We start from the raw sequence: 25,418 nt of genomic DNA, 5'->3' as shown, positions 1-25,418 counted from the left end.
ATATTGCACCTGGTTTATTGACTGACTGGGCGAGCTGGCGCTGGCAGTGACCGATACAGAGTAGATAGAGGGGCCGCGGCATCACCGGACCCCGCCGTCGGCTTTTTACAAGCAAAGCTGCACCGCTGGCGCGGCGCGATCGGCTCCGGCCCGCCCGGCCCGGCTGGCCGTCGCGGCGGCTCCGCGGGGCGGCGGCGCTTCGCTGCGGGCTCGGGAGGCCCCGTCCTGCCGCGCCGCTACGCTCCGTCCGTCGCCGGCCCCGCACCAATGCCCGCGGGAGTGCCGGGGTCCCGCTGCGCCGTCCCGCCGCCGCCTCCGGTCCAGGGCGCGCGGCGCGCAGCCGGGCTGTGGTGCGGGTGATAACGGGGCCCCAGAGCCGCCAGGCCGTCCTGTCGGTCCGCTCCCGACCCTCAGTGCGTGCGGGCTACCAGGCCCGAATGCCCTGCAGTGCGCCCTGGCCGCAGGACGGCCCCGTCGCCGCCTGGTGCAGCGGCTGGCTGCCGCCGCTGAAGCCCCCCAGGCCGCCCACATTCACGAAGGGGCCGGCGGCCGCCGCCGGGCTGCAGGCAGCTTGCATGGAGGCGCCGCCGGTGCCCGCCGGGTAGGTGCAGCCGTAGCCGGGGTTGTAGGAGGCAGCGTTGCCGTAGCCGTAGGCGGGGAAGCCATTGTAGGAGTAGGGCCCGTTGTACGCCGAGCTATAGCCCTGCGACCCGCCGAGGCACGGCTTGCCGTCGCGGACCAGCACGGGCACGGCCACCCTACGCGGCGGCGGCGGGGCCGCGGGGCCGCCCAGCTCCAGCGACTTGTCCTGCCGCTGCCGCTTGCACTTGTAGCGCCGGTTCTGGAACCAGATCTTCACCTGCGTGGAGGTGAGCTTGAGGCTGCTGGCCAGGTGCTCCCGCTCGGGTGCTGACAGGTAACGCTGCTGCTTGAACCGACGCTCCAGCTCGAAGACCTGAGCCTGAGAGAAGAGAACGCGCGGCTTCCTCCGGCTCCGCTGCTTTGGCCTCTCTGCCTCCTCCGTTTTCTCCGTCGCGTCCAGCGGCTTCTTCAGGACGCAGCTCTCTGCACGAGGGAGCACAGGTCACGGCTGCGCCTCGCAGACGCCGGGCGCTCGCTGCTCCCGACGGGCCCCACCCGCGGGCGAGAGCTCCGCGCCGCGCCCCGGCCAACCCCGAGCCGCTACCCGCCCGTCGGGGCACTGCCGTGTGAGCGAGGAGGCAGTCCCGGGACCGGTCGCCTCCGCCACCGCCTGCGTTTGCGAGGGCCCGATTCGGGCGGCAGGGCCGGCCACGTCCCCTCCGGGCCGGCTGCCACGTTACCGCTGCTGCGCCTCGAGGCGAGCCCCGGGGACACGCCGCGCACGGTGCCGGGCACCTGCTCCGCCGCCGGGCCCCGCCGCAGCGGGTGCGTGTTAGGCCTAACCTGCCCCGGTCCTCCCTCTCCGCTACCAGAGCTGCGGGGCGCAGGCCTGATCCGGCAGCTCCGGATCGGGGCCTTGCGGAGGCTCTTCCCGCGGAGGCACTACACAGGAGGGTGGCGAGCGGGGCGCGGAGGAGGGCCGTGGCAACCCCGCGACGGGCCGGTCCCGGCTCGACATGGTCAGGGGACGTGGAGCGGTCTGCAGCGCCAGGACCGGGGCTTCGCGGTGCGATGCCCATAGAGCTGGGAATTCACCACGGGGAGCTAGCGCGGGCCTGTCCCGGCGGGGCACTGCAGTGCGGGGGAGCGCGGCGGAGCTGATACTCACTTGGGTCGCGGACCGCGGGGTCCAGCTCCTCTCCCGGGCCGGGGGCCTCGCAGGAGCCACGCAGCACAGCGTGAACGTAGTTGTCGGCGGAGATCCGCGCGTCCGCCTGGCTGCCGGACGCTGCCATAGGGCTCAGGTAAGAGAGCTTCTCCTCCTCCTCTTCCTCCTCGCCGTCGGAGAAGCGGGCGCCGTCGGCGGCCGCCAGCAGGCAGGCGGTGGGGTGGAAGTGGTGCTCCAGGTGGTGCGGGAGCTGGGCCCCATAGTGTGGGTCCTGCTGCTGCTCCAGGTTGAGGATGTCTTTGACAGAGAAAGGTGTGGAGGTGACAGGGCTCGGTAACATCATCGGGGCAGCGCAAGCAGCCAGGCAGTCCCGCGGGCCCGGCAGCGATCGGGCGGTTGCTCGGCGGGGAGCGCCGCTCCCGGTGCGGGGGGAGCACGCAGCGCCGAGAGACGAGGGGCCGCGCCTGCTCCTGTCTAAGTTGCCTCCATTAGCTCGGCGCTGGGGGTCTGCGTTTTGTTACAGCTTCTGCAGGGACAGCCAAGGGCTCGGGAGCCTCCTCTGCCCCGGGCCGGCACGTCACGGCAAGGAGGGGCCGGGGGCGGCCTCGCCATTGGAGGGAGGGGGAGGCAGAGCCGGCCCCCTGCCCGGCTCCGGCCGCCCGGCCAGAAATAGCAATGTATTAAGGCTGCGCTTAGGGAGGCTGCTTCCCCGCAGAGCGCCCCGCCGGCCCGGCACCCGCCCAGCGGGCGCGGGGACGGTGCGTCGGGGTCGGGGTTCCCGCAGAGAGCCGCGGCCGCCGCCGCCGCGCCTCCCAGTGCTAAGCACATGTAGGTAGGTAGGGCCCCCCACCCCGGCGCGCCCCGCTGGTCCCTGCTCGCACAGTTTTCGGTCCGGCGCCGGGAAGGGCCGACATGTGCGGGCCCGGCGGCCCGACCTCTCCGGCCCACCAGCACGGCCGTCCACCCGGCCCTGCAAGTGCGTCCCGCTGCCCAGGATGCGGCGCGGAGGCGAGGTTCGCCTCCGCCGCCCCGCACCCCTTCCGGAGCCGGCGGCGACCCCGCCGTCCCGGACGGACCGTAGCCATGCGACGTACACGTAGCCGACCCACTCCGCACTCCCCGGTGCCCCCGCAGACCCTCCCGCGACCGGCCAACCTGCAGGCCGCCCCAGCTCGCCGCAGGCAGTGCGATACTCGTTCGCACAGGGCAAAGCGCGCTTCGCCGCCGCCGCCGGATCGGGTCCCGCAGCCCGCTGCCGCCAGGCCCAGTCGGGGCGGACCGGGCCGGGCCGGGTGGGCAGCCTGAGGCCGCGGTAATGTGGGTCTGGGTGGGGAGAGTGATACCGCGTTCTTTGGTATTTCCTTTCGTTGTTTTTCGTTTTCTTTCGTTTCGTTTCATTTTCTTTCGTTTCTCCCTCCGGTAATGAGCAGCAAGGAGCTCCGCGGAGCCGTCTCGCCGCTGTGCCGGCGGGTGACGCACCGAATGAGTTTGCCGAGCTCCTCCGCAATGCGGGTACCCCGGCCGCAGGGCTGCGCCGGGCACTGGCCGAGCCCCCCGGTGCGGTGCGGGGTGTCGCGGCCTCTCGGCACTCCCCACGGCCCCGGTGCCCTCCAAGGGCTCCGGGCTGCCGCGGAGCGGAGAGCGGGCGCACCGAAGGAGGGGCAGGGGTTCCCTGGTGCAATTTTTCGTTTTGATTAAAATCCTGCCGCCCGCAGGGCTCGGATCGGCGCCGAGGGGAGGCCATCGGAGCCGGGCGCGTACGCCGGGCAGGTGAGTGTCCCGGCGCCGCGGCTTCGCGGGGCCTTCCCGGGAGCTTCCCTTGTGTTGTTACCGTCCGGCGGCTCCGCCGTTTACCGGCTCCTTTCTTCGTCTTCCCTCCCACCCATTTACTGGTGGCGCAGCCCGGGACGGGAGCCCGAGTCTTGCACACTTCGCCGCAGCTCGTGCGCTACCGATCCCGCGGCGGAGCCCGTTCCCGTTCCCCCAGCGCACCGGGCCATTCCCACCGCGCCGCTTCAAACCCCTCGCCGAAAATCACAGCGATTCAGTTTCTTCTCGCCCGCTCTCCGTACTGGACGCCCTCCTGCTGCCCGGCCGGTGGACGGGGAAGGGCGTTCGCAGTAACCAGGCCTAACCGGGGCTTGACTCTGTCCCATGCCGCTGGTGCGCGGAGAAGCCCGGCGCTGACTCGCTGCCAGGGCCCCGAAAACAATTAGTAACAATTAGCTCCTTATCGGTGTTACACATCGCCACTGTCCCGGGCCGCTCCCGCCAGCCCCGGGGCCCGGGGAGGTGCAGGCGTGGGGCCCGGCGGCAGCGCGACGAGGGCAGGGTTCTGCACGGTGCCGCTCTCCCCGGGAGCCCAGCGGCGGGGAGAGCAGCGTCAGGGTCCGGGGCCCTAGGTGCTGGCGGCAGTAAGGACTGCCAGGCCATAGCCGATGTCTGCCTGGCCGGCCGTCTTGAGGGAGAAGTAGCCGCTGTGCCGAGGGCGCAGTCCCGGCCGGCTCTGGCTCGCTTGGCGCCATCGCCCTTCCCACCCGCAGCGGGATCCAGGCCGATCGCCCAGCGCGGCCTTCGGGCTCCAGGAGCCCGACCGGGCAGAAACGACGCTTCGGGACGTGTCCCCGGCGGAGCGTGTGGTTCTCCCGCAAGGACCCACTCATTCGTGCAGCCGCCGGCCACAAGGACTGCTCGGAGAACCCAGGGCCCGCGGAGGGAGCAAGCCGCGGCGGGGCCCCGACAGGCCTGGGAGGACCCCGTGTTATGCCGGCCTTTCCTGCGGATGCCTTATCACCCGCCGGCGCTCCCGGTGCAGTAACCGAGCCAGCGCCTTCATGCCAACCAGCATCCCCCACTTAGGTGGAGACGGATCGGCGGCGAGTTCCCAACTGGGAAACGAGGAGACGGTCGGGCCCGACCATGCCTGTAGCGGGCGGCTGGCGCCAAGGAGCACGACCGGACCGAGGGGAGCTGTGCCGGGGTGCAGAAGACAGGGATAGGAAGGAGCAGGGCAGCCCCAGTACCTGCCGGCGGGTGGCAGCCCCGGGATGCGGCTCTGGGGCTTTCCCAAACCGGCTGGGCTGGGGTCACAGGGCTATTAATGGTTATTTTATTTATATCATTAGCGGCGTCCCCTGAGCTCTGTTTACAGCGGGGCCTTGTTGTCCCGGCCGTTCCTGCGCTCTGTTTAGACAGGGGATTATTGTAATGGATGGAGCTTGCCTTGCGGATGCTTCAGCGGAGCCAAGGGAGCCAAGAGCACTCCCGGGCCCGGGGAGCGAGCGAGGGATGCAGCGGCCCCGCACATCGCGGAGGGCGGGCAGCCCATCCCCGACCCAGGGCGCCGGGTGCAGGCAGCCCGGTAGCAGCGGCCGCGGCCGGGGGCCTCGCTCAGGGCGATGCTATCAGTCCCGGGGCTGCTAATTGCTCCATTAGTGTCGCGGGTGCGGAGTGCTGGAGCCGGCCCCGCGCTAATGGCCGTAAACAAACAAACACACTAATCCGGCCCTGTCTCCAGCCGCGGTGCTCAGGGAGTCAACGAGGGAAGGCGGCGCGGCGGCGGGAGGCGCTGGGCAGGCGGTAGTCACCTGCCCGCCGCCCCGAGAGCCCGGCGGCCCACGGGCTGGGGCCGCAGCCGGAGCGGACCCGCGCCGCCGGGAGCTGCCCCCCGCGCCCGGCTCTATTTACACAGAGCCTGCCCTTGTGTAAACGCTGCGCGCCGTGGTTTATCTCAGGGCCCGTCTGGTTCTCGTTCTCTGTCAGCAGCGCCCGGTGAAGGATGGCCCTTTCCCAGGAGCTCGGTCCTGATTTATGTGAGAACCGCAGCGCGCCGGGGACGCCCCCGCACGGCGGGGCCGGCGACGCGACGCGGAGAGGCGGCGGGTCTCAGGGCAGCAACAGCCCCCACCGGTGGGGACGTGTCCGGCCAGGCCCGCACCGGCCCCGCACGCAGCGGTCACCTGCCAGCAGTTGGCCCGCACGGCACGGCACCGCGCTCCGCCCGCTCCCGGTTCTGGCTCGCCCCGCACCCAGCTTCGGCGCTCCGCACCGTGTAAGCGGTCGCGCCTGGGGGGCTCCGAGGGAGCGGACACGGAGCGGCTCCGCCGGCAGCTCCCGGCCCGGACGCCCTCCTTCAGTCTGCCGGCCTGGTAACGTCTCTTTTATCCCTGCCTTGCCGCTTGCATAGGAATGGCTCTTTTTCGCAACTCTGAAAAGAAACGTTATCTGTATTCCTCAGGAGAGCACAGGGTTTCTGCAGGCGGCAGAGCCAGGTCCAGGCAAGGGCTGCTGCGTGCTTACCCAGCAACAAGCTGTCTCCCACTGCTTCGTGGCCAGGCAGTGCCTAGACCATCCTGTCCCTTTGCGTCTGCCACTTCACACCTACCTCCACCGCTCTGGATCCTGAGAACCCCCTGGCTTGGCTTGGCCAAGAACCACCAAACTATTGTCCATTTTCTTAAGAAATACATTGCTGCGAATACCTACTTTTCTTCAGTATTTTCTTGCTCCACTGGCATTCGCTGATTTGCTTCACAGTTCTTGCAGGGATGTACGGCTTGGAAATGTCCCAAAATAAGGTCTCAGTGAGAAATGTGTTTTGTGAGGGTCAGAGCCAGACTCTTTAGCATACTGGGAAACACATGTCTTCAAGGTAGAAGCTTGGTTTGGGGGATACCAGTAGCTGTGTGCAACATTCATTGCTCAGCACTTTGGGGGATAGGAGCAGCACATGCAAGGGTGCTGGCCACTATAGCAAGGGGAACTCAGTAGACTTAGACCCCAAAGGGAAGGCTGCCTTTGATTTCAGTGCCTGATGGGCCTCTGAAACTGAGGCTCACTGATCTCAGTGATAGCCAACTTGCAGGAGCAGGTAAGGTCATCCTACACGTAAGGCAATGAAGGATAGGAAAATCCAGTGCCAAGGGCCTCCTCCTGCCCTCTTTTTTTTGGCATGTCTTGAGCACAGAGGATATCCAGGCCTCACAAAGCCACCCTGCTGCACAACACAACCCCATGACTGTGGATGTGCAGAGGGTAGCAAAACACTTCTTCCTCTGGAGTAGAAGCTGTCATAAATTACAGTTACTGCTCATGCTCACAAGAAGGTTCCCTGTCCACTAGAAGGAGGACACGGCTGCAGGCGTACACCAGCCCTTTGCTAGAACACACCCCACAGCCTTTCTGGGAGCATCTTTGCTCCTTGCCTCAGAAACCGTCGTTGCACGTTTGCACCCGTGAAGTTAAGAAGCCAGGCTGAAATTCATCCTTCAGGAGAGGCCCAGCACGAGGTTTGCTCACCGCTCACATCCACAGGCCTGCGTACCACTTGCGTCCCATAGGGCTTAAGTGGAGCCTAAGTGGACCCTGGGCCTTACGCTGGCGGCCTGCCCAGTGCTGGGTTTCAGCTCCGAGCCCAGGCCTGCTGCTCTGATTCATGCACGTAATCCCGCTGAGGTCAGCGGGTTTCATCCTGCACCCACCACAGCCCGCAGGACGGTTCACACGAGAGTGGCAGGGTCAGGCTCTGTGTTTGCATGCGCCATAGAAAATGAAACAATTAAGATTAAACCAATTAAATTTTAACAGGTCTGGAAAGCGTTTTATTACATAATAAACAGGAGGGATTAATCGTGTCAGGCTTTGCTGTGTGTGTGCTGGCGGAGTGGTTCCTTGCTCTGTGCGGCACTTAGTGTTCCTCTGGGCTGGGGACCTCTCTGTGCTGCTGCTGGAGCCGGCCCTCTGGCAAACACACGGGGCTGGGAGTGCAGCTGCACGCTGCCTCCCGCTCCCGTCCAGCGCCTCCCGCTCCCGTCCAGCGCCGTCCCCCGAAGCATTCTGGGTGCAATGCTTTTCTTAGCCCGAGCAAAGCCTTTTCTAGAAGAAATTTCGCAAGTTATGCAGTGGCCATTTCTGTGGCTTCCGTTTGGAAGAGGGAAGCCCTCTTGCTTCTGTACAGGCCTGCTGGTGAGGAGTGGGTGGCCAGGCTGGCTCTGTGCGAGGTGGTGACAGATGTCTCATCTTGGAAGCAGAGCTGATAAGTTACTCTTGGTTAGGGCATCTGCCTGGCAGCCAGTCCCCACTTCTCTTCCTGCTTAATCAAGATTCCTCTGGCTGCAAGCAAGGCTTGTTCCCATGCAGATGAAGCCATCCTGGCCACGGCTACTCCCAGAGCTGGCAAGTCTGTGCCTAAAATGGCACACAGCTGTGGGTTTGCCAGCAGGGTCTTGGGGTAATTGAGCTGAGAAAAAGTGCAGAAACCAGCTTCAGCAAAAACTATGCTGCAGCCTTTGCTGAGCACATGCATAGGGCAGTGCACAGGCAATTGCCTCTCTTTGGTGACATTCCTCAGCTCTGCTGGCATTTGTCTATAGGGGCTGACATTTGCTCCAAGGGGCACCCACACCCAGAGGCTGTTGCACAGCTTTATCTTCTCAGCTGTAACTTGCTGCTGACCAGCTCAGTAGGGTTGGACACAAATATCCCCTGCCTTGCAACAACCTGCAGCTGAGGTCTAGGGAAGAAGGTTGGGCTGGGGAACCTCATCAGTTCTGTCCCTGCTGGGTAAATACGGGATAAAAGCTTGGCAAGCTAAGCCCAAGGATGTTTTGCATGATGCGTCCAGAGGCAACCATGGGCCAACATCCAATGCCGTGGTGGGTTTTTCTCTTTAAGTAGAATGGTTTCTGTGAGTGGGGACTGTGTCTTGTTCAGGGACAGTGAAGGCAAACAGTTCCCTAGCTGATTACCACTCCTGGAAAGGTTAATGGTGGAGCATGTGCTTGGTCTGCACACTTCTAATAAACACCCATTCTTTCATTTTCCTTTGAAATACTTTTCATATTTAGCCATGGCTGTTCATATGGTTCCCTCCTGCGACAGCTCCTCACCAACAGCCAGTGTATAAATAGAGCAGCCACCGAGTCCTGCACACGGGCAGGCAGGTGGGAGATTTGAAAGCTTCTGTTAATAGTTTATCTCTGAGTCCGCCTAATGAATTATCCTGGCAATTACTGTGCAGAAATTGTTAGTGTATCCTGATGATTCAGAACTTTCTAACAACAACTCTGGACCAAACTATAAACTGTTTTTCTATCTTGGAGTGGAGTCTTGAGAGAGTATTCCTAATTGTTCTTGTCCCCTCAGGGGCCAGAGCTGGATTATCCCACACAGGCTTCTCTGCAGACTTGTTTTTGGTCTATCGGTGGGCCCTCTGCCAGACCAAAGGGACGGGGAACTCAGTTTTCCAGATTTAAATCCCCACCCCCTCCACCCTTCCACTCCACTTACACCTCTAAGGAAGAGCATGGATTATAAAGGATTTTCCCTCATGGGGCTTTGGTTTGTGTTTGTGAGAATCTGTCCTTAAAAGCGTTGCCTTTTTTGTTTTATCCCCATGTAAACCTGAGTCCCATTTTTACCCCGGAAACAGGCAGAAATAAAGTGCTGTGTTGTTCCAAGAGTAGAGATCTCCCATTTTTTTTGAAATACCTGTCTTTAAATGGCATTTCCTCTTGGAGACAATGGCTTAACGTGACGGACAAGCAGGTGGGGGTGGACAAAGGTGGTGTTTCAGGAGCAGGGCACAGATGGACCCCTCCTGCTGTAGCTGCTGTGCTTCAGCCATGAGTACCTCTTCACAGGACTCATCCCAGTGCTCTCTCCCAGGATCCATCCCGCACTGAGAATGACCTGTGCAGCGATGCTGTATCAGGCCAATGATCTGAGGGCACTGGGGCCATAGCAAAGGTGGCAGGGAGTTCACACGGGGCCAAGGTACCTCTTCTTTTCCTCATCCCTCCCTTTGCTGGGGTAGCAAAAGGCCACGCCACCGGCCATGCCCCATCCCACTGGAAGCGCTGACGCCTGTCTGGCTGCCAGGACACCCCGCCAGCCCTGTCCCAGGCACGTTCCCCACACCCGGCAGCAGCAAGTGGGCACTGTGCCGCATCACAGGGCTGGCTGGGCCCGGGCGCCCTTCTCCAAACATCCTCCTGCCGTGCACCCGTGGTACCCCCGCGACTCACCCACGTCCGCCCCACGCACCCGCCCTTGCTGACGGTGGGGAAAGTAGGAGCCGTGTCCTTGCACTGACCTTCGTCTGACCTTCCAGTAATGCTCGAGAAACCCTCGGAAAGGCTTTCTCATTGTGCAGCCCCAGGGTTTCCAGGGAATTAGTCAGCAGGCTGGAATTGTGCTCTGTGTATGTGACCCCCCCCCTCCTTTTCCCCCCCCTCCTGCCTCTCCCATCTCTGGAGCCGGACCGGTCCAAGAGATATGTTGCCAGGGTGACAGCGAGGTGTGATGGATGGACAGAGAGTGGCTGTGGAGTGGCAGGGCCGCTGGTCAGTAACCCAGGGCTGTGTTTATAAGAAGGAAGAGGCTGTTTCCTGGAGCTAACATAATGCAGCTCTAAAAAAGGCAGGGGAAATACATCATGCAAGGGGAGCGCGGCCCAGGGAGGGGAGGGCCGCGGGGAGCCCAGCACCACAGCGAGCCTACAGGTCAAGGTGCCTTTGACAGGGGCCTTTTTTATAGGCCATTTGCGTGAGAGTTTGCTGCTGTTTCTCTGCAGCCCTGACAGCGGCTCAAGGCCCAGCCGGGGTTTGGGGAGGGTCTAATCTAAACTCGCCGATTTCCAGCCCTTCTCCTGCAGGATCCACTGATTTATTTGGAAAATAAATTATCGACACTGACTATTGTTTTGTTGCTGTGGAGTGACAGTCCCTCGCCCTCGGTGTGGGGCTGTGCCCTATCCCACAGCAGATACTCAGAGCTGCAGGGACTGTAGAAGGACATTGGTGCTGAGAGAGAGAGAGGGACTGAGCTGGCCGCTCCCATCTACTCCCACCTCACCTTGCCCGGGAAGCAGCAATTCTTGTAGTCGTGGTCCCTGCATGGGTGGGCACCTGGGGCATCACTCACAATTCTCATTGTGCTGGGCTCAGTGATGACAACTGGAAAGGCAAGGGGATATCCCATCCTCCTTCCGAAATGCCAGCTGTGGCAGTTTTCCTCCCTTTAGCCGCACTGCAGGTGTGCGAGGCTCTTGTGCCCGGCACCAGCATCTCCCCACTGTGGAGCCAGGGGCTCTGCAGCCTCATACACCCACTGCTGCCATAGCAGTGGGGTCATCCCCACGGCTCCTGTCACCTCTGAGCCCTGCAACCACACTCTCCCTAATGTCACCCCTCTGCTGGAGGGTCTGGCTGCAGGTGAAGCAGCGGCTCCAGGTGCAGCAGACAAGGGTTTTCACTTCCCAGCTGGCAGCGCAGGAGATGAATCCCCCAAGTGGGTTGGGGCACCACCATTCCCTTGCCCCGTAGCTACTCCTGGTGCTCTGCCCTGCCCTTGTGTTCCCAGGGCCTGAGTCATCATGGCTAATCAGAAGGCAGTACTCCAGAAAACAGACCCTGATTTTTCCCTACCGCAAAAAAAAAGAAAAAAAAAAAATCAATTAAAGTATTTCAGGGGGGGAAAAATACACAGAAGAAAAAAAACACAGGATCTTGTAAGTCCCACCATTTTCTAGGTAGGCATAATTGGTTCTACTACAGCTGAAAAATTATTGAAATGTTGAAAGTTTGCTCTCTTTTTTTTCTATTACTTTTATTCTTACAGAACTTCAGTAGCTGAGGAATTGATATTGCCTTTAGGGTTTTTCTTTTTTTCTTTCACAAGAGTGCCAGAGCTTTGTAAAGCATAAGCATAGGGAATAAAAGATGAGAAAAGAGAGGAGGAAATCTAGTGGGAATGTCAGGCAGTCTTCAAGAAGGTTCAGGGCAGGGAAAAAAAGACAAGGAAGAGATGAAAACACAGCTCTTCCAAATTTTAAAGTTTTCTGCTTTAGATAACTGAAAGTAAAAAATTGTTTTGAAATATCCCGTTGAAAAGTTAAATGAAAATGGTTTCCATAGAATAGTTTTCAATCTAATTCACTTTAAGCAAGAATGTTTTCAGTAATTTTTTTTTACTGAATAAGTGTAAGTTTTATAATTTATTTTCCACATCATTAATCACAATTCTACCTCAAAATAATAATTAAAAAATCATCAATTTACATTTTTCCAGAAAATACCCGTGTTTAGTCGTGTCTTCAGTAGTGCAGGAGTAATTTTTAAGTGGAGCCTTGTTTTTGGCTCAGGTTTTGCTATTCCCTTTTTGCTTTGGAGGAGTTTTGTGTCTTCAGCGTTTTTGTACTTCCCCTGCTGTAATTCATGCAAATACTGCCACATCCCCAAATTCCTCAATGAGTTCAATATTTATCAGCAAGTGATTTTTTTTTTCAGCCCAGCCTGTTCAGTGTCTAAATCCACTTTCTAAATAAGTATTTGATGAGCATTTGTATATTTAGTGTTTGCATTGTTCTGAGTGACTTTCAACATTAGGTTCTCTCACCCATTTTCCGTTCCAATTAGCACGTTCACAGGCACTTATATACGAATTTGCGTTGAGCTCAGCTTTTATACAGCTGTATTTAAACGACTTTCAAAAAACCCCACACTAATCCATATTTTGGAGTTATTTGTTTTTGTCTGACGTATCCCTCACAGCTGCCAATGCGGGGAAGGGCGATCCATACTTCTGGAAGCCCCTGTGCCGGCAGCTTGGGGCAGTGCTGCCTGTCCGGCGGGAGCCGGACCGTGCTGGTCCCCGAGCAGCCCCATCTCCACTGCACGGGTGTCAGGGGGCTGCCGATCTGCAGCCCTCCAAGATCAGCCCTGAGCATGGGCTGTTTCTTTTTAAGGGACTCTGTGTTACTGTATCCATTCGCCGTGGTCCTTGGATTTGTGTCGGCCCCCTGTGGCACCCCCGGACACGCGCTGCCCAGGGAGGAAGCAGGGCTGGTCCCGGGGGATGGGGCGGGAGAAGGGCTCGTTTTTCCAGCTCTGCAGATTAGGGCCGCCTGGCTCCTCTGCGAGCCTCCACAGGTGGCCGTGATATTTCTAAAGGACTCGTCCATGTGCCACAGTAAGCTCATTAGGTAATTCCCTTATTATGCAGCATCAACTGAAGCATGTGTGTTCGGGTTGTTGGGGAGCCCCCTCTCACCTTCCTCTCCAGCTCTTCTCACTTCCTAGTTACACCCTTCTCTTTGTTTCAGCTAAGAAGGTGGGCTTTTAAAAGTCCCCACTGGCCCAGCCATTTTGAGTGCACGCTCATCCCTCCCTCGCTGGTCCCAGCGTCAGCGTATCCCAGTGCGAGGGTTGCTGCGGGCTGGGACGGCAGCAGGCAGGACCCTGCTTGCCCGGCAGTGCTTCGGGCCCGTTCACACTTCCATGTCATTCTCGGGGCCCAGCCACACAAATGCGCTCAGGGTTTGATTCAGACAAAGCCAGCCATGGGGAGGTTCCAAGGAAAGAGGCTGCGCCGTGAAGCAGCCACGGTGGAATGCTGCTCTCTGTGTGGTCACCTTGGGTTTTGAGAGGGGCAATGGGTTCTTGTACATTGTTTGCAGAGAAAGCGAGACCCTTGTCCCCTGACTCCAAACCTGTCGATTCTCACCTGGAGGTGGGGAGTCAGAGCTCACGGGGTCAAGCCTTTTGCCCTCAAACATGGGGAACCTGGGGATGGTCTTCCCTCACTGCCTGCTCCAGGAGAAGCCCGGTCACAACCCCTGCCTGGGGAAGAGGGCTGGAGCCGGGAGCCCACCCTCTTCCTTCTGGGGGGGCACACATCGCAAAATCCACCTCGCGCCGGCGCTTTCCGGCCCTCTGTGAGAATGTACCGTTTGTGGCTCCTTCGTTGACTTTGAAGAATGTCCCTTTATTCACAATGTTATTTCCTTTAATCACTGTGAGGTTGCAGGAAATCTTCTTGGAAAATTGTTACAGATTGGCTGGAATTAATGTACTGTCGCAGGGATGGAAAACTCACTTGAAGTTGTTTTCATTTTACCCTAAAAAGTCACTGTCCCCAGAAAGTTCAGATGCATTTGGATAAACATGTGAGTTCTGAGGATGTAGTTGTTATTGAGTATTTCTTTTCCCTCCTTTTTTTTTTTTTTTTTCCCAAATGAATCTCTGTGGCCTTCCAAGTTCCTGAGCTTTACTCAAGACCAGGGGTGCAGAACTAAAGGAAAAAGGGACTATGGGCATAAACAGATTGAAGGCAGGCAAATACATCATTAAGTGACACAACACGCAAGTAGAGATAAAGAACCGGTAAGTGACAGCTTTGGCCGTCAGCTAAGAGCTGAATCAACCGAATTTTCTACCTGAAGTTATCTATGCTGGCTGACACAGGAAAGACAAAATGTGCTAAATCTTGACTTTCACAGGAGTTTAGTTCCGTTTCCACATGAAATTCTTGTGAGTAATGAAGAAATTGGGTCTAGGTGAGTGTGTGGCTACATGAGAGCATAGCTGGGTGTAAAAAAGTACTGAAAGGGTAGTTACCAGTGCTCAGGCCACACACAGGGTCTGGTCTGGGTTGAGGGCTAGTCAGTGTTTTCATCAGTGAACTTTACCTGCAGCACCTGTCTGGTAGGGCCTGCAGGACTGCCTTTCTTGAGAAATTGAAGAAACCTGAAATAAACCTGTTGATAAGAACAAATATGTCTCTTCTGTGAGTTGGGAAAAGTCAATGTCTAGCTGGAGAATGAGCAAAGTTGCTCTGTGGGAAAGTAGCTGGTGGTGACAATGGGTCCCGCAGGGAGTGTGACACAGTGGCAGCCCCAGTGAGAAGAGCAAAATGAGACCAGGACACATAAATAAGGTGTTTGTAAGACACCTGATGTGATCCTGCTGAATTTAGAGTGTTAGACGCAGTGCTAAATCCCACTTGCGGCTCAGTGTTTCAAGTTGCCATTCTTGGATAAAGCCCAGGGAAGAATGAGATCAGAAATTCAGAAAACATGACATACTGGAGAAGGCTGAAGGGTAGCTTAGTATCACAGCACAAAGACTGCAGGGAAATAAGATAAAAGTCTTTAAATGCATAAAGCCCTGCTACAAAGTACGAGATAATGGGCTATTCCTTGTTTTCAGGTGGGTAGAAGAAGCCATAGACTCACCCTGCAATGATTGCGGTAAAAGAGATTAAAACTTGTTTTTCCTGGGAGCTGTCTTCACCACTAGAGGCTTCTTTTAGGAAGAGTTTAGACAAAAGCTCTACCAGGAAGGGTTTGATTTGTTTGGGGGCAGGCAGACAGGCTAGGTGACCTTTCAAGGGCCTTCCAGGCTTATTTTTTATAATTCTGTGAGTACAGATACTAAAAAGAGGGAAGATAATTTTGCCTGTGGCCAGTCTATTCAGGACTCATCCTTGCCAGGTGTGTCTTGCTTCAGTTGTGAATACTGTCCAGGTTTTCCATCAGTTTTTTGTTTTGTTTTGTTTTTTTTATTTACTCCTAAGGATTTTTTTTTCTCCTATTGAATTTTTTTACTCCTATTGAATTTTTTCCCTGTTTTTGTACGTCTCTCTGATCCTACTTCTCCTGACGTGGTCATATGCCTTGTGTGGTCCACCCAAGTCCTGCACAGAGAGAGCATTTCTTCCTCACTCAATGTACCATATGCCCATCCACAGAATCCAGGAGTATCCTGGGGCAGACCCCATCTCGCTCATGAATTTGCCTCGTGACAGACTCCTGGTGTTGCAAGCTCATGCCCCACTCATGGTTTCACTCCCATTGCAAGGCCCCTGTGGGTTGTCCGTGGGCTGGGTGTTTTTCTGTTTCTAAAACAGGACTAACAACTGTCATCCCTTTCCATCTGTCGGTTTGTAGATGTCAACTATTCAATGTTTACACTGAGTTTGTGCAATGGGAATTTTTCTGTGTGTACTAGTAATACGATGTATTTTTACCCACAGTGTTTAAGATCAGAGTCAGTCACTAGATCACCTACACTGATCTCCCTGACTACCTTGTCATACTCTTTCTAGATCTGAATAACCTGGGATTTCATTAAGGCATAAAATCATCTGGTCTAGAAGCTCAGGGGAGTTCATGGTTTGGTCTTATTTAGTCACTGATGGTTAATCCGCTGGCTAATCAGCATTGCTCAGAAAATGCATGTCATATTTCTAATGCAGGTTTGTCTGGCTTTTAATTTCCAGCCATTGATTCTTGTTCTGCCTTTTTTGGCTGGAATAAAAACACTTTAACACGCAGTATTTTCTTACTATGAGAGTACTTGTGCATAGCAGTCAAATTTCTTGAGCTTTTTTAAGAAGAAAACAGGTTCAGCTTGATTCTGTCACTGTGGGGTGCGTTCTCCTGCAATTGTGTCTTTTCTGTGCCTGTTTTCTGCACTCTCTCTCATTTCACAGAATAATTTTGGCCTCAGGAGCTCTGGCAGTACAGCCCGCTGGTTGGGCCTCAATCCAATGAATTTTGGAAATGTCTGAAGACACAGATTCCAACATCTCAGTTTTTAAGCCACCTTTTATCTGCCCCTTTCCATCCCATACCTCCCCACTCTGATTGCAAGGATGCCATGGGAGATGGGGGGGGAATCACATTTACACCTCTCACTTTATCTGGATCTTTTCTAAATGGGGCACCAGGCTAGTCACAGTATCTCAGAGTCAGCACCCCATCTTCTGCTGCATAGAGCACTGCCTAACAACTCCCATTTGCTGTGCTCCCAGCTCTGGTGCCCAGGACTGAATTCACCATTCCTAGCATTGAGCTCAACCCCAGGACCCCAAAATAAGCCCTGTGTTAGCCTCTGCCATCCAGAGAGATATCCCACTTTCTTTGCCAACACATCCAGCTTGGCATTCAGCTCAGTGAAAACCCATGAGCAGGTACTTTATCCTTTCCATGATGTGCTGAGCTGCAGCTGAGGCTGATGCCAACTCTGAACTCACCTGTGCCTGCACTGAGTACCTGGAGACCAATGATGACACCACTTCAGCAACATCTCCCTCTTGAGAACAACTTCTGGAGAGCAGTCAGGGTGTAGGTAATGGGTGGGAAATCAGTATTAATTAGGACAAATATTTAACCAGAATATTGTGAAGCACCTCCCAGATACCCAAGGGTATCTGACACCTCACTGCTCCCTGTTTCTCTAAAGCCACTGCTTTTGGCCCTGTGGGCAGTTCAGGTCCTTGCTTGAGACACAGTCAAGCCTCTTTGTTCCCCACTTTCAAACAAGATTTCCTCAGAAGATCCTAGGAAGAAGCTATGGACTAATAATATCTTCACCATATATGGTGCATTTTATCCTCAGTTTGTGAGTGTTGTCCTGCATGCCACATGCAGCCAGCTGCTCGCCAGCGAGCATGTGCCACCCAGCCTGGCACAGCTGGGTACTGCAGAGGCTCAAGGCTCGAGTACAAAACCAGGTACATTTTGGCCAGGATCCTGCTTTTCCTTCCGTGCAATGTCTATGCTGGACGAGTTTGGCCTGTGCAGTGCAGATGACTGCTAGTGCTTACGTGTGCTTTTACAGTGTAGCATTTCAAAGGGCTGGTTGCAAGGAGGTGCATACACATTTCCTGTATGTCTGGCCAAAAAGCCGATACTTGAGAGCACCGGGGAACCCTACAGTGTCGCAGAACATGCCATTTTGATGTTCATAAAAGACAAAGCTTTGCCCAAACCGGGGGAATGTCATGAAAGGTGCCAGCATTCTTTTCCTGCTCCTGGCTTCACTCGTTTTTATTTCTCACTCTGCTGCTCCATGAGGGTACAGCTGGCCTGTTCCTGCACTGTGCAGGTCCCAGCCCTGTGAGGGATGGTGGTGAGATGTGCCTCATCTGGGCTGGGGGCTCAGGTTTAGCCTTGCTCTCCGCCAGCAGCTCAGAGGTGGCCAAGGCTTGAGCGACTTCTGCAGTGCTGGTAGGACAAGTGCCAGTCTGGGGGAGTGTAGGTGTCCAGCTCCAGAGGGCAGGTATGTCCCCAGTTGTCAGCCATGCCATCAGGGGCACCTTTTGTCAGATCAACCCCCTCAAACCCTCCCAAACATGCCTGAGACTCTAATAGTTGGGCAGGAGGACAGACCCAGTGCTTCCAGGTCTCCTCTCATGACATCCACCGAGTCTCCTTCCCGCACTAATCTTGTCCTTCTATCCAAAACAATTATGGAGGGCTTGTTGTTTTTGGCACAGTCCTTTATTTACAAATCCCATCCTGCTTATAGCTCATGGTTTCATTATCCTCTAGATGTTTACAGAGCTCCTTTTCTTAATATTTGTGCCATTATTTTACTAGGGATCCGGGTGAGACTTTCCAGACATTAATTGTCTGGCTCATCCTCTCCCCCACCAGCTCTTTCTGCAGAAGTGCACATCTCCTCACTGTCCCTGCCTGCCTGGGGCACCCAGTGGGACAGGGATGGGCAGAACTGTGGGCAATAGCAGAGCAGAGCATTGCCCTGCTTTGAGGATGCAGGGAGGAATGTGCAGAGGGAACAGCTGCACTCCCCTTTCCCAGGCTCAGGACACGAGTGCACATCCCTGGCTGGGGAACTATCACCTCAGCGGGCTTTCAGCTGGCTAGGGACTGTGTCCTGGGAAGGCAGACAGTGGCAAACCCGTCGCTGGGATTTTGGGGTCATTAGCATGGTGCAGACGTGGGTCGGCAGCTTATGTTGTGCATGGCTCTGATGCTGGTCCCTGCCCCTGGGCTGTCTGTCACAGGGGCTTGTTTAACCTTCTTTGCCACAATATCTCACAGTCTTTAATCTGTTTATCCTCATAACCCCGCTATGAGGTGAAGGATAGTTATACTCATTTCAGAGGTAGGGAACCAAAGGGATTCTTTTCAAATGTAGATGAGTGTTTAATGATGCAGAGATAAAGATTTTAAAAACCTGCCTGAGACAACAGGCGTATGGTGTGTAACTGATCTGGGTGTTCCTGCAAATCCTATTAAGTGCCTCTGTCTTTTTCAGCCGGTGCTCTTTCGGGGCAGAGCTGGCACGGGAACCCCCGGGAATGCCAGGCGGGCTCCAGCCTCCTGGTCCATGAATCGGGCACGGGCAGGGCAGGGGGAGACAGAGCTGACCCCGCGCCTGCTGCTCAGTACTCCGGGTGCGCTATGGCAGTGCGGTGCTACAGCAGCATCCGCCAAAAGCAGGAGCTCAAACATGAATTGCGTGAGTGAGTGGGTAAGACCCCCGGCTGCATTTAGGGATGAAACTTAAACCCTGTTTGTACTGCAAGTGTGCACATAAAAGTGTAAGGAAGGAAATACGAGGGGGTGCTTGTGCGGTATCCCCCGGCCGTGCAGCACAGGCAGCGCCGAGCGGGTAAACAAGGAGCAAGCAATGACAGCAAGCTCTTTGCTGTCACTGCCCGGACAATTGGTACGGGCAGTCGATGTGGTTAAAAACCCCGAGCTGTGGTTTCTATGCAGTGATCCCGGCAAGAGGGGTTCCTGGCTGCCGCGTGGGCCCTTCCCGGCAGCTGGCCAGTGGGGCTGGGTGCGGGTCTCCCTGCTGCTCCTGGGCAATTGTTGCTGTGCTTGTGGGAATGCGGCGGCTCGTGCTGTGAGGAGGTCAGTGCCTTTGTGTTGCTGCGGGGAGTTTATCTCTGCGGATCTTGCCTGCTTTCCTGGGTCAGGCTTTACCTCCGCTGTTATCAGCAAATGCAGGAACAGCCCGGTCCAGAGCCGGGCTGCATAGGAACCTCTCGACCCCCTTGCAGGGGGAGGCAGCACTTTCACATCTCTCCCACGCTAATGGGCACCCGCCAGGGCGGTGGTGGGATGACATGTGCCATGCCCTGTGGTCGCTGTTCATCCTTCACTATTTTGGTAGCGCCATTCCCGTGCTCCCTAGTGGTGTGGGATACAGGCAGCGGTGAAGTAGGAGACAGCAGAACTGGCAGGGCCCTCCCTGGTCTCACCTCCCATTGGGTCCTTCACTGCCAATACAGGGGACAAATCCCCAGTGGCAGCAGTGATTCCCCCTTCTCCGCTGGGCTGCACCCTCCCCTTCTCTGCAGCTCCATCCGGACCCCTCCAGCTGTCTCCACAAACCCAAACCATTAGCATTTCCTGTTCAAACATTTCCAATAAATAAATGGAGACATCATGCCACAAGCCCGCAAGTGACCCAGAGGCGGGTCCAAGGCCGGGATGGACACGACCACCCAGCGCCCGACCCCCTGGCTGGGCGCCAGCCCTGCCTTTGTTTGAATTCCCGGGTGAGTAAGCACTTGGCTGACGCCAGCTGAAACGCTGTAAGAAATTATTTTTGATATTAAATAAATTGTTTTCAGTAAATCTGCTCCTACACGAAGGTCCAGAAGCTACCCATCCGCAGCACTGGGCGTCCTGCAAAGGAGTTGGACTCCTTTTTCCTGGCCCTTCCTGCCTGTAACTGGGGCACACGCCCTGCCCAGAGGGGACCAGCTGGGACCGGCTGAGCTGCAGTTCCCTTGGCCCCGCGGGCACAGCCGAACTCCCGCAGCTGCCCAGCACCCGGGTACACCATGGCAGAGCAGCTTCCTGCAACACATCAGACTGTCTTTGTCCCAACACACGAGCCAGGCTTGCTGGTGAGGGGGCAGAGGCTTGGCCAGGGGGTTTGCTGCTCCTTGGAGTGGCAGCTATGTCCCCACATCAGATCTCCAAGAACCCATTTCCTTGTCCATTGCCTTGACATGGCAGTGCCTGTCCTTTTCTCCACTGGTCCTCCACACCACCTTTAATGCACCAGGGTACCAGGCATCTTTTCCTCAGTAGGTCATGGTCCATAAGCCAGTCTCCTGACTTCTGCCAGCAGGTGCTGATGCAAAAGGAAAAATTAGGGGAAGGCATTCCCAGTGGCTCGTGCAGTGTTGAGCACCAGGACCAGCCCATCCCTTGCTGCTGGGGACAAGTGGACACAGTCCTCTGTAAGCATGGTTATGAGTGGTCCAAAAGCCAGGCCAGGATTCCAGGAACACCAGGACTAATGTGCAAAATGTTTTAAATAGAGAAATGGCCAACCTCTGGCTGTACCCAAGCAGCAATGGTGACAGGAGGGGTTTGAGCCTGATTGGGTTGGTGAATATGCTCCTTCTAGGGGTACACAGGCTTTGTCCTCACTGCTCTGGGTTGCTCTCTGGCTTTGAGCTGGAAGCAAAGAAGATGGACTTGGAGCTAGCAGAGTTCAGTCATGGTGGCAATTAGGAAAAATACGGGGAACATAGCTTTCACTAATTTTTTTTTTTTTTAATGTATGTTTTGCTGAAGCCAAAACTTCCTGCAGGAACATGATGTTTAAAGGCAAAATTTTTCTGTTGAAATTTTCTGAAGCATTTAAAAAGACTGAAATCATTTTTGAAAGAGATGTAGATGTTCTGCTTCAGAAATGTTCATTCAGTGGGGTGTTATGCTCTAGCATTATAAGACTTCAGAAACTTCAGAAATGCAGGAAGCCACATTTTAATTAAGCTGTTTTACAGAGAAACAATAAAGTCTTCCTGATTCTGAATAATTTCAGATAATACTATTTAGAGCTTTTTCCTTGCTCAAGGGAATCTCCTGTTTCTCCCACCTACAGCAGGTGAGAGGGATGATGTGGCAGGGGACAGGGGGCTGCCACAGGCATGGTGCCTGAGCAAATGGCCACCAAGTACACAGGTGTTAATCTGCAGCTCAGCAGAGTAGGAACTGATTTTTTTTTTTTTTTGTGCCGGTGGGTGAAAGCCCTGGCATTCCCTGTCTGTGTGGGCTGTGGGGCTAGTGGCATGGGAGGACACAACATGGGTGCTGCAGGGCAGCATGAGCAAAGGCTTAGATGCAGGGGGCACCCGTAGGGCTGTGTGTGGGCGCTGCTCCTCCCGGGCCACGCTGGGGTCTAAGCTGCTGTCAGTGCCCTGGTGCAGCAGGAAGGCAGTGGCAGGGGCCCCTTCCTGACCCCTGATGGTGCCCCTCGGCAGGACCTGCAGCCCCAGCTGCCACCAGGGCTCGATGCCATCAGCACTCGCAGGTGCTGACAGACGGACCCAGCAAGGAGCTGATGGGAGCCGGAAACTCCTGATCCCTCTTTATCTGCCCCTCACCCTGCTTTCTCATCTCCTTGTCTTGCCTGGTATCTCATGCTCCTATTCCTGTGCCTTGCTGACTGCTGGGGGCTGCCCAGCCTTCACAGTATCCTGCAGCCAGACACAGGCCCCAGGCTCTGCCATGCCAGCCACAGTGTGAGGTTCTGGACCACCCCCCACGAGACCTGCTGGGCTTGGTGTCTGCAAGGAGCACCAGCTCTGAGCGAGGGCATGCACTGTAGGTGCCCCTGTCCCATGTCTGCCCGCTGAGCATCAGCCATCAAAGCCGACACAGGGCTCTGTGCCTGTGGTGCACTGCAGGTTGGAGTGGGAGGGAAAGATCAGGCCCAGCTCAGCACCATCACATGCTCTGAGAAGGTCAAGGAGTCTTGCTGCTGTCTTCCTCAAATGTACTGCCTGCTTGCAGGCCAGGGTCCAGTTGAGTACCAGCTCAAAACCAATCACAAGCATTTCACTTGGCTTTCGTGACATCCCTGATTCTCATTACTCCATTGCAAATCCACTGCCCCACCTGGGCAGGGTGGCAGTGGAGGGGTCAGGATCCACAGTTAATGTAGCTGCCCCTAAATGCACTGCCAGAGATCGGCTAATCTGATAATTACAGCAACAAAAGCCATTTAGACAAACCATGACCTGACCTCGGGAGCTTGGAATGAAAACATTTTACCCTCCTCTGTCTGGATCCTGTGATGAGAAAACATCTGTATTTGGAGGACACTGTGAAAACAGCCCCCGCACAGAACCCACTGGGAACAGCCACAGCTCTGCTCTATGCCCACATACTGCCTGCACCCAGCTTCAGCCTGAGGTGGGCAGTGCTGCCTAAACCCTTGCTGTGATACCAGAGTTGAGGGTGCCTCAGTGCTGAGCAGGGCCCTTTGGAGAGGAAGAGGCAGAGGCCAGAAGGGTGTGAGAGTGGATCTTTCAAGGGGGAGTGAAGGGGAGGGGTTCATTGAAGCTCATCTGCACCCTTGTAGAAAGGGCTTTTTTTCCAAGCCCATGCAAGGCTGGATGGTGTGGGGAGGGTATCACCTGGTTCCCAGCGGTCTCTGCATCCTTGCAGCAGCCTGAGCTCTGCAGGAGCCAGGCTGACTGCCAAAGCCCCCCTGCTCCTGGCTCCCAGGAGGGGCTGAGTGTGGGGGGCCCTGTCTGCATGCAGCATGGCCGCGTGTGCCTGGGGGCTCCTTTGCTCTGGGTAAGGTGTGCAAGCCTTCCCTTTGAGTGGCGGGTCATTGCTGGCTGTCAGTCCAAGGCAGGAGATGAAGGGAGGGATGCCTCAGGGCTGGCTCCCATGTTGCTCCTGCTTTTACATACATGTTGGTGGCACCCTTTGTGTAGGCTGAGGAGATGAAAGCTCAGGGCCAGAGGGATCTTGCTAACACACAGCCACCCAGCTCGGGGGCCCGACGGCCTGCTGCTTCGTCTCATTGTCTCATTCTTGCTTCTGTTCCCAGCGGAGTCCCACTTCACTCTGCCAAGGGCACGGGACACTGGTTGAGCTGGGGGCAGCCAAGTGCACAGGCAGGTAACTCCTGCTGGGTCAGTGACCCCAGCCTCACAGACACGGGCAGCAGCACAGATGGTCTCCCCCAGACTGGCAGCGCTGAGCTCATGCTGCCCAGAAGCCCCTGAGGAAGGGGAGCAAGGCAGTGCCGATTTAGGGTAACTGCATTTTTTCCTGCAATGGGCATTGCTCAGCCTGCTCTGGCAGTCCCAGGCAGCAACTTGGTGCAGCCAGCTTGGCAGGTAGCACCCCTGCGCCTTTGTGACTTCCCTGTTCTGCACTGGGAAAGGACTTGGCCATGTCCCCAAGTATCCCAGTGCTCTTTGGAGAGTGGTAGGATTAGAAACCAGTAAGAGCAGTGAGAGCCTGACAGTCTGGGGACTCCCTAGCTCTTCTGTCTGCTCCATAAATAGGATTCTCTAAGCAACCTCTGTCAGTTTTTTCCCATTGCAGCATTCCACATCTGCAATGTTTTACTCCTTGTGAGCAGAAAACATGACTCACCCTGCAGTGGGCTACCCCCAGTTCCCTCTGATACCCTTGTTCTCATCAGCTGCTTTCCTGCCCAGCACTGCAGCATCTCTCATTTAGCAGCATCCACTGACCTCGAGAAACCCAAATGCTTTTCATCTACTTGGGGTTAGAGTTAGGGTTAGAGTTAAGGGCAGGGTTAGATTTAAGTTTAGGGTTAGAGTTAAGCTTTGGATGCCCTGATAGCACCTTGCCAAGGTCAGGTTTTTGCAGGGGTTCGCAGCTCTTGCAGACAGCAGACCTGAATCCAATTCTGGGTTTCCATGCAGCTTTTTCTCAAGGCTTGGATGAAGTTTTATCCAAATTGGGCTAAGAATCCCAACAGAGACAAGGCTTTGGTCTTGCACTGCTGTCTTGCTCCTCTGCCTTTCCCATTACACTGTTTTCTCTGAAGGCAGAAGCGCTGGCACGCTACTGTGCCGACAGGCAGCTCTGCCTCTTCGCCGCTCTCATGCTAAGCAGAAAGTGCACTGGGCAGTTCTTCCAGGTGCTGCCCGGAGCCGGGGGAGGCGAGGACTGTGCCCCCGGGCTCCCTCCTGGGCAGCCGGGCTGTGGAGCCACCTTGGGCATGGGAGGGGGGCATGGAGCCAAACTGGTTTTCAGAGGAATCTTGGCTGGGTTAACAAAGGGAGCGTATGACACGGGCTGTCTGCGAAAGCGTTTGGGGACAGCATGGCCTTTCCCGTCCTGTATGCCCGTGTTTTATGTCACGAAGGTGGAGGTGTGGTGTGGCGTGTGTCACGCTGCCGGGGCCGCTGTTCGCGACGTCCTTCCCGTTTCCCTCAAAGCCTTTCCCAGATGCAGCAGGGTTGCGGGCGGATTCCCATAAACTTCAAAAGGCGCTCGAGACAGGCGGCGGGTTCCTAACGGAGCCGGCCACGCACCGCGCGGCACCGACCCCTCTGCCCGGGGAGGCGGGGGGGGGGGGTGCTCGGGCAGCCCCGGACCGTCCGCCCGGCTCGGAGCCGTCGGTGCCGCTCCCCGCGGGATGCGCGGGCCGGCCCTGCCCCCTGCCGGCACCGCCCGGCACCGCCGCGCCCCGACGGCGGCCAACCCCGCGCTCAGGGGCCCCCGGAGGTCCCCGCACTGCTGGAGGGCGGTCCGCAAGAGCCACAGAAGTCCGGGGGCACCGCGAGAAGCGCTGTGCCTGCGGGAAGGGTGTGGAGTTCGGGAGCGAGGCGCTGAGAGGAACACCCCGTGGGTCTGTGCGATGCCCTGCGCTCGGAGAGAGGGGTCCCGAGCTAACAAGTCGGAGGGGGAACCCTCTGAGGTGACTCTGGGGTTTCTCTGGGGCTGGGAGGGTCTGAGGGGATCATCCTACAGCGTCTGACCTGCAGGTGGCTGGGAATCGGGAAAATGCCTTAAAAACCAGGGGCAGATACACGGGAGGGTTCCTGTGGCCCGTCCTGAGGTGGAAACACCCCCCGTCCTCACAGCGGTCCTGGTCTCGCACCCACGCCACGGCCCCGCTGGAGCCCCCCGCACCCCGGGCACTGCCCCCGGGCCCTTCCCGCCCGGACACGGCCCCCTGGCACCTCCCCGCACTCCCGAGACCTGCACTCCCGCACCACCCTGAGCCCTGCGCACGGCCCCGGGGCCGCCGTGCACCCCAGCTTTGCGCTCCGGGGCTGACCTGCAGCCCCGGGTGCTCTGTGAGGACCGTGCCGTGCCCTCGAAGCACGGCAC

The 25,418-nt window shown here is 56.8% G+C and overlaps 1 protein-coding gene across 2 annotated transcripts; it reads right to left on the bottom strand.

The window, feature by feature from the left end:
* On the bottom strand, positions 1–2,244 carry NKX2-3 (NK2 homeobox 3). Of its 2 annotated transcripts, none has more exons than XM_027909718.1 (2): positions 1,751–2,244; positions 1–1,065 (listed from the first exon to the last, which is right to left on the bottom strand). In XM_027909718.1, exons 1-2 carry the CDS (start codon positions 2,091–2,093, stop codon positions 425–427), a joined length of 984 nt encoding a protein of 327 aa, XP_027765519.1. In that variant the 5' UTR covers positions 2,094–2,244; the 3' UTR covers positions 1–424. The 2 variants fall into 2 exon arrangements, with proteins under 2 accessions (XP_027765519.1, XP_027765510.1); XM_027909709.1 differs by having other exon boundaries at positions 425–1,061; positions 1,741–2,093.
* Between the last annotated feature and the right edge of the window lie 23,174 nt (positions 2,245–25,418).

Source organism: Empidonax traillii, unplaced genomic scaffold (assembly GCF_003031625.1).
Source record: "Empidonax traillii isolate 1590-97213 ecotype Southwest subspecies unplaced genomic scaffold, ASM303162v1 scaffold27:size3997909, whole genome shotgun sequence".
Classification (NCBI taxonomy): domain Eukaryota; kingdom Metazoa; phylum Chordata; class Aves; order Passeriformes; family Tyrannidae; genus Empidonax; species Empidonax traillii.
This window is presented reverse-complemented; position numbering and strand designations above follow the sequence as displayed.

Bases quoted from the DNA above. Each gene is read 5' to 3' on its own strand.
- NKX2-3 (XM_027909709.1), bottom strand. From the start codon at position 2,093: ATGATGTTACCGAGCCCTGTCACCTCCACACCTTTCTCTGTCAAAGAC. The intron at 1,062-1,740 runs GCTCCGCCGCGC...TCGTGCAGAGAG, and splicing joins CGCGACCCAAGTGAGTATCA to CTGCGTCCTGAAGAAGCCGC.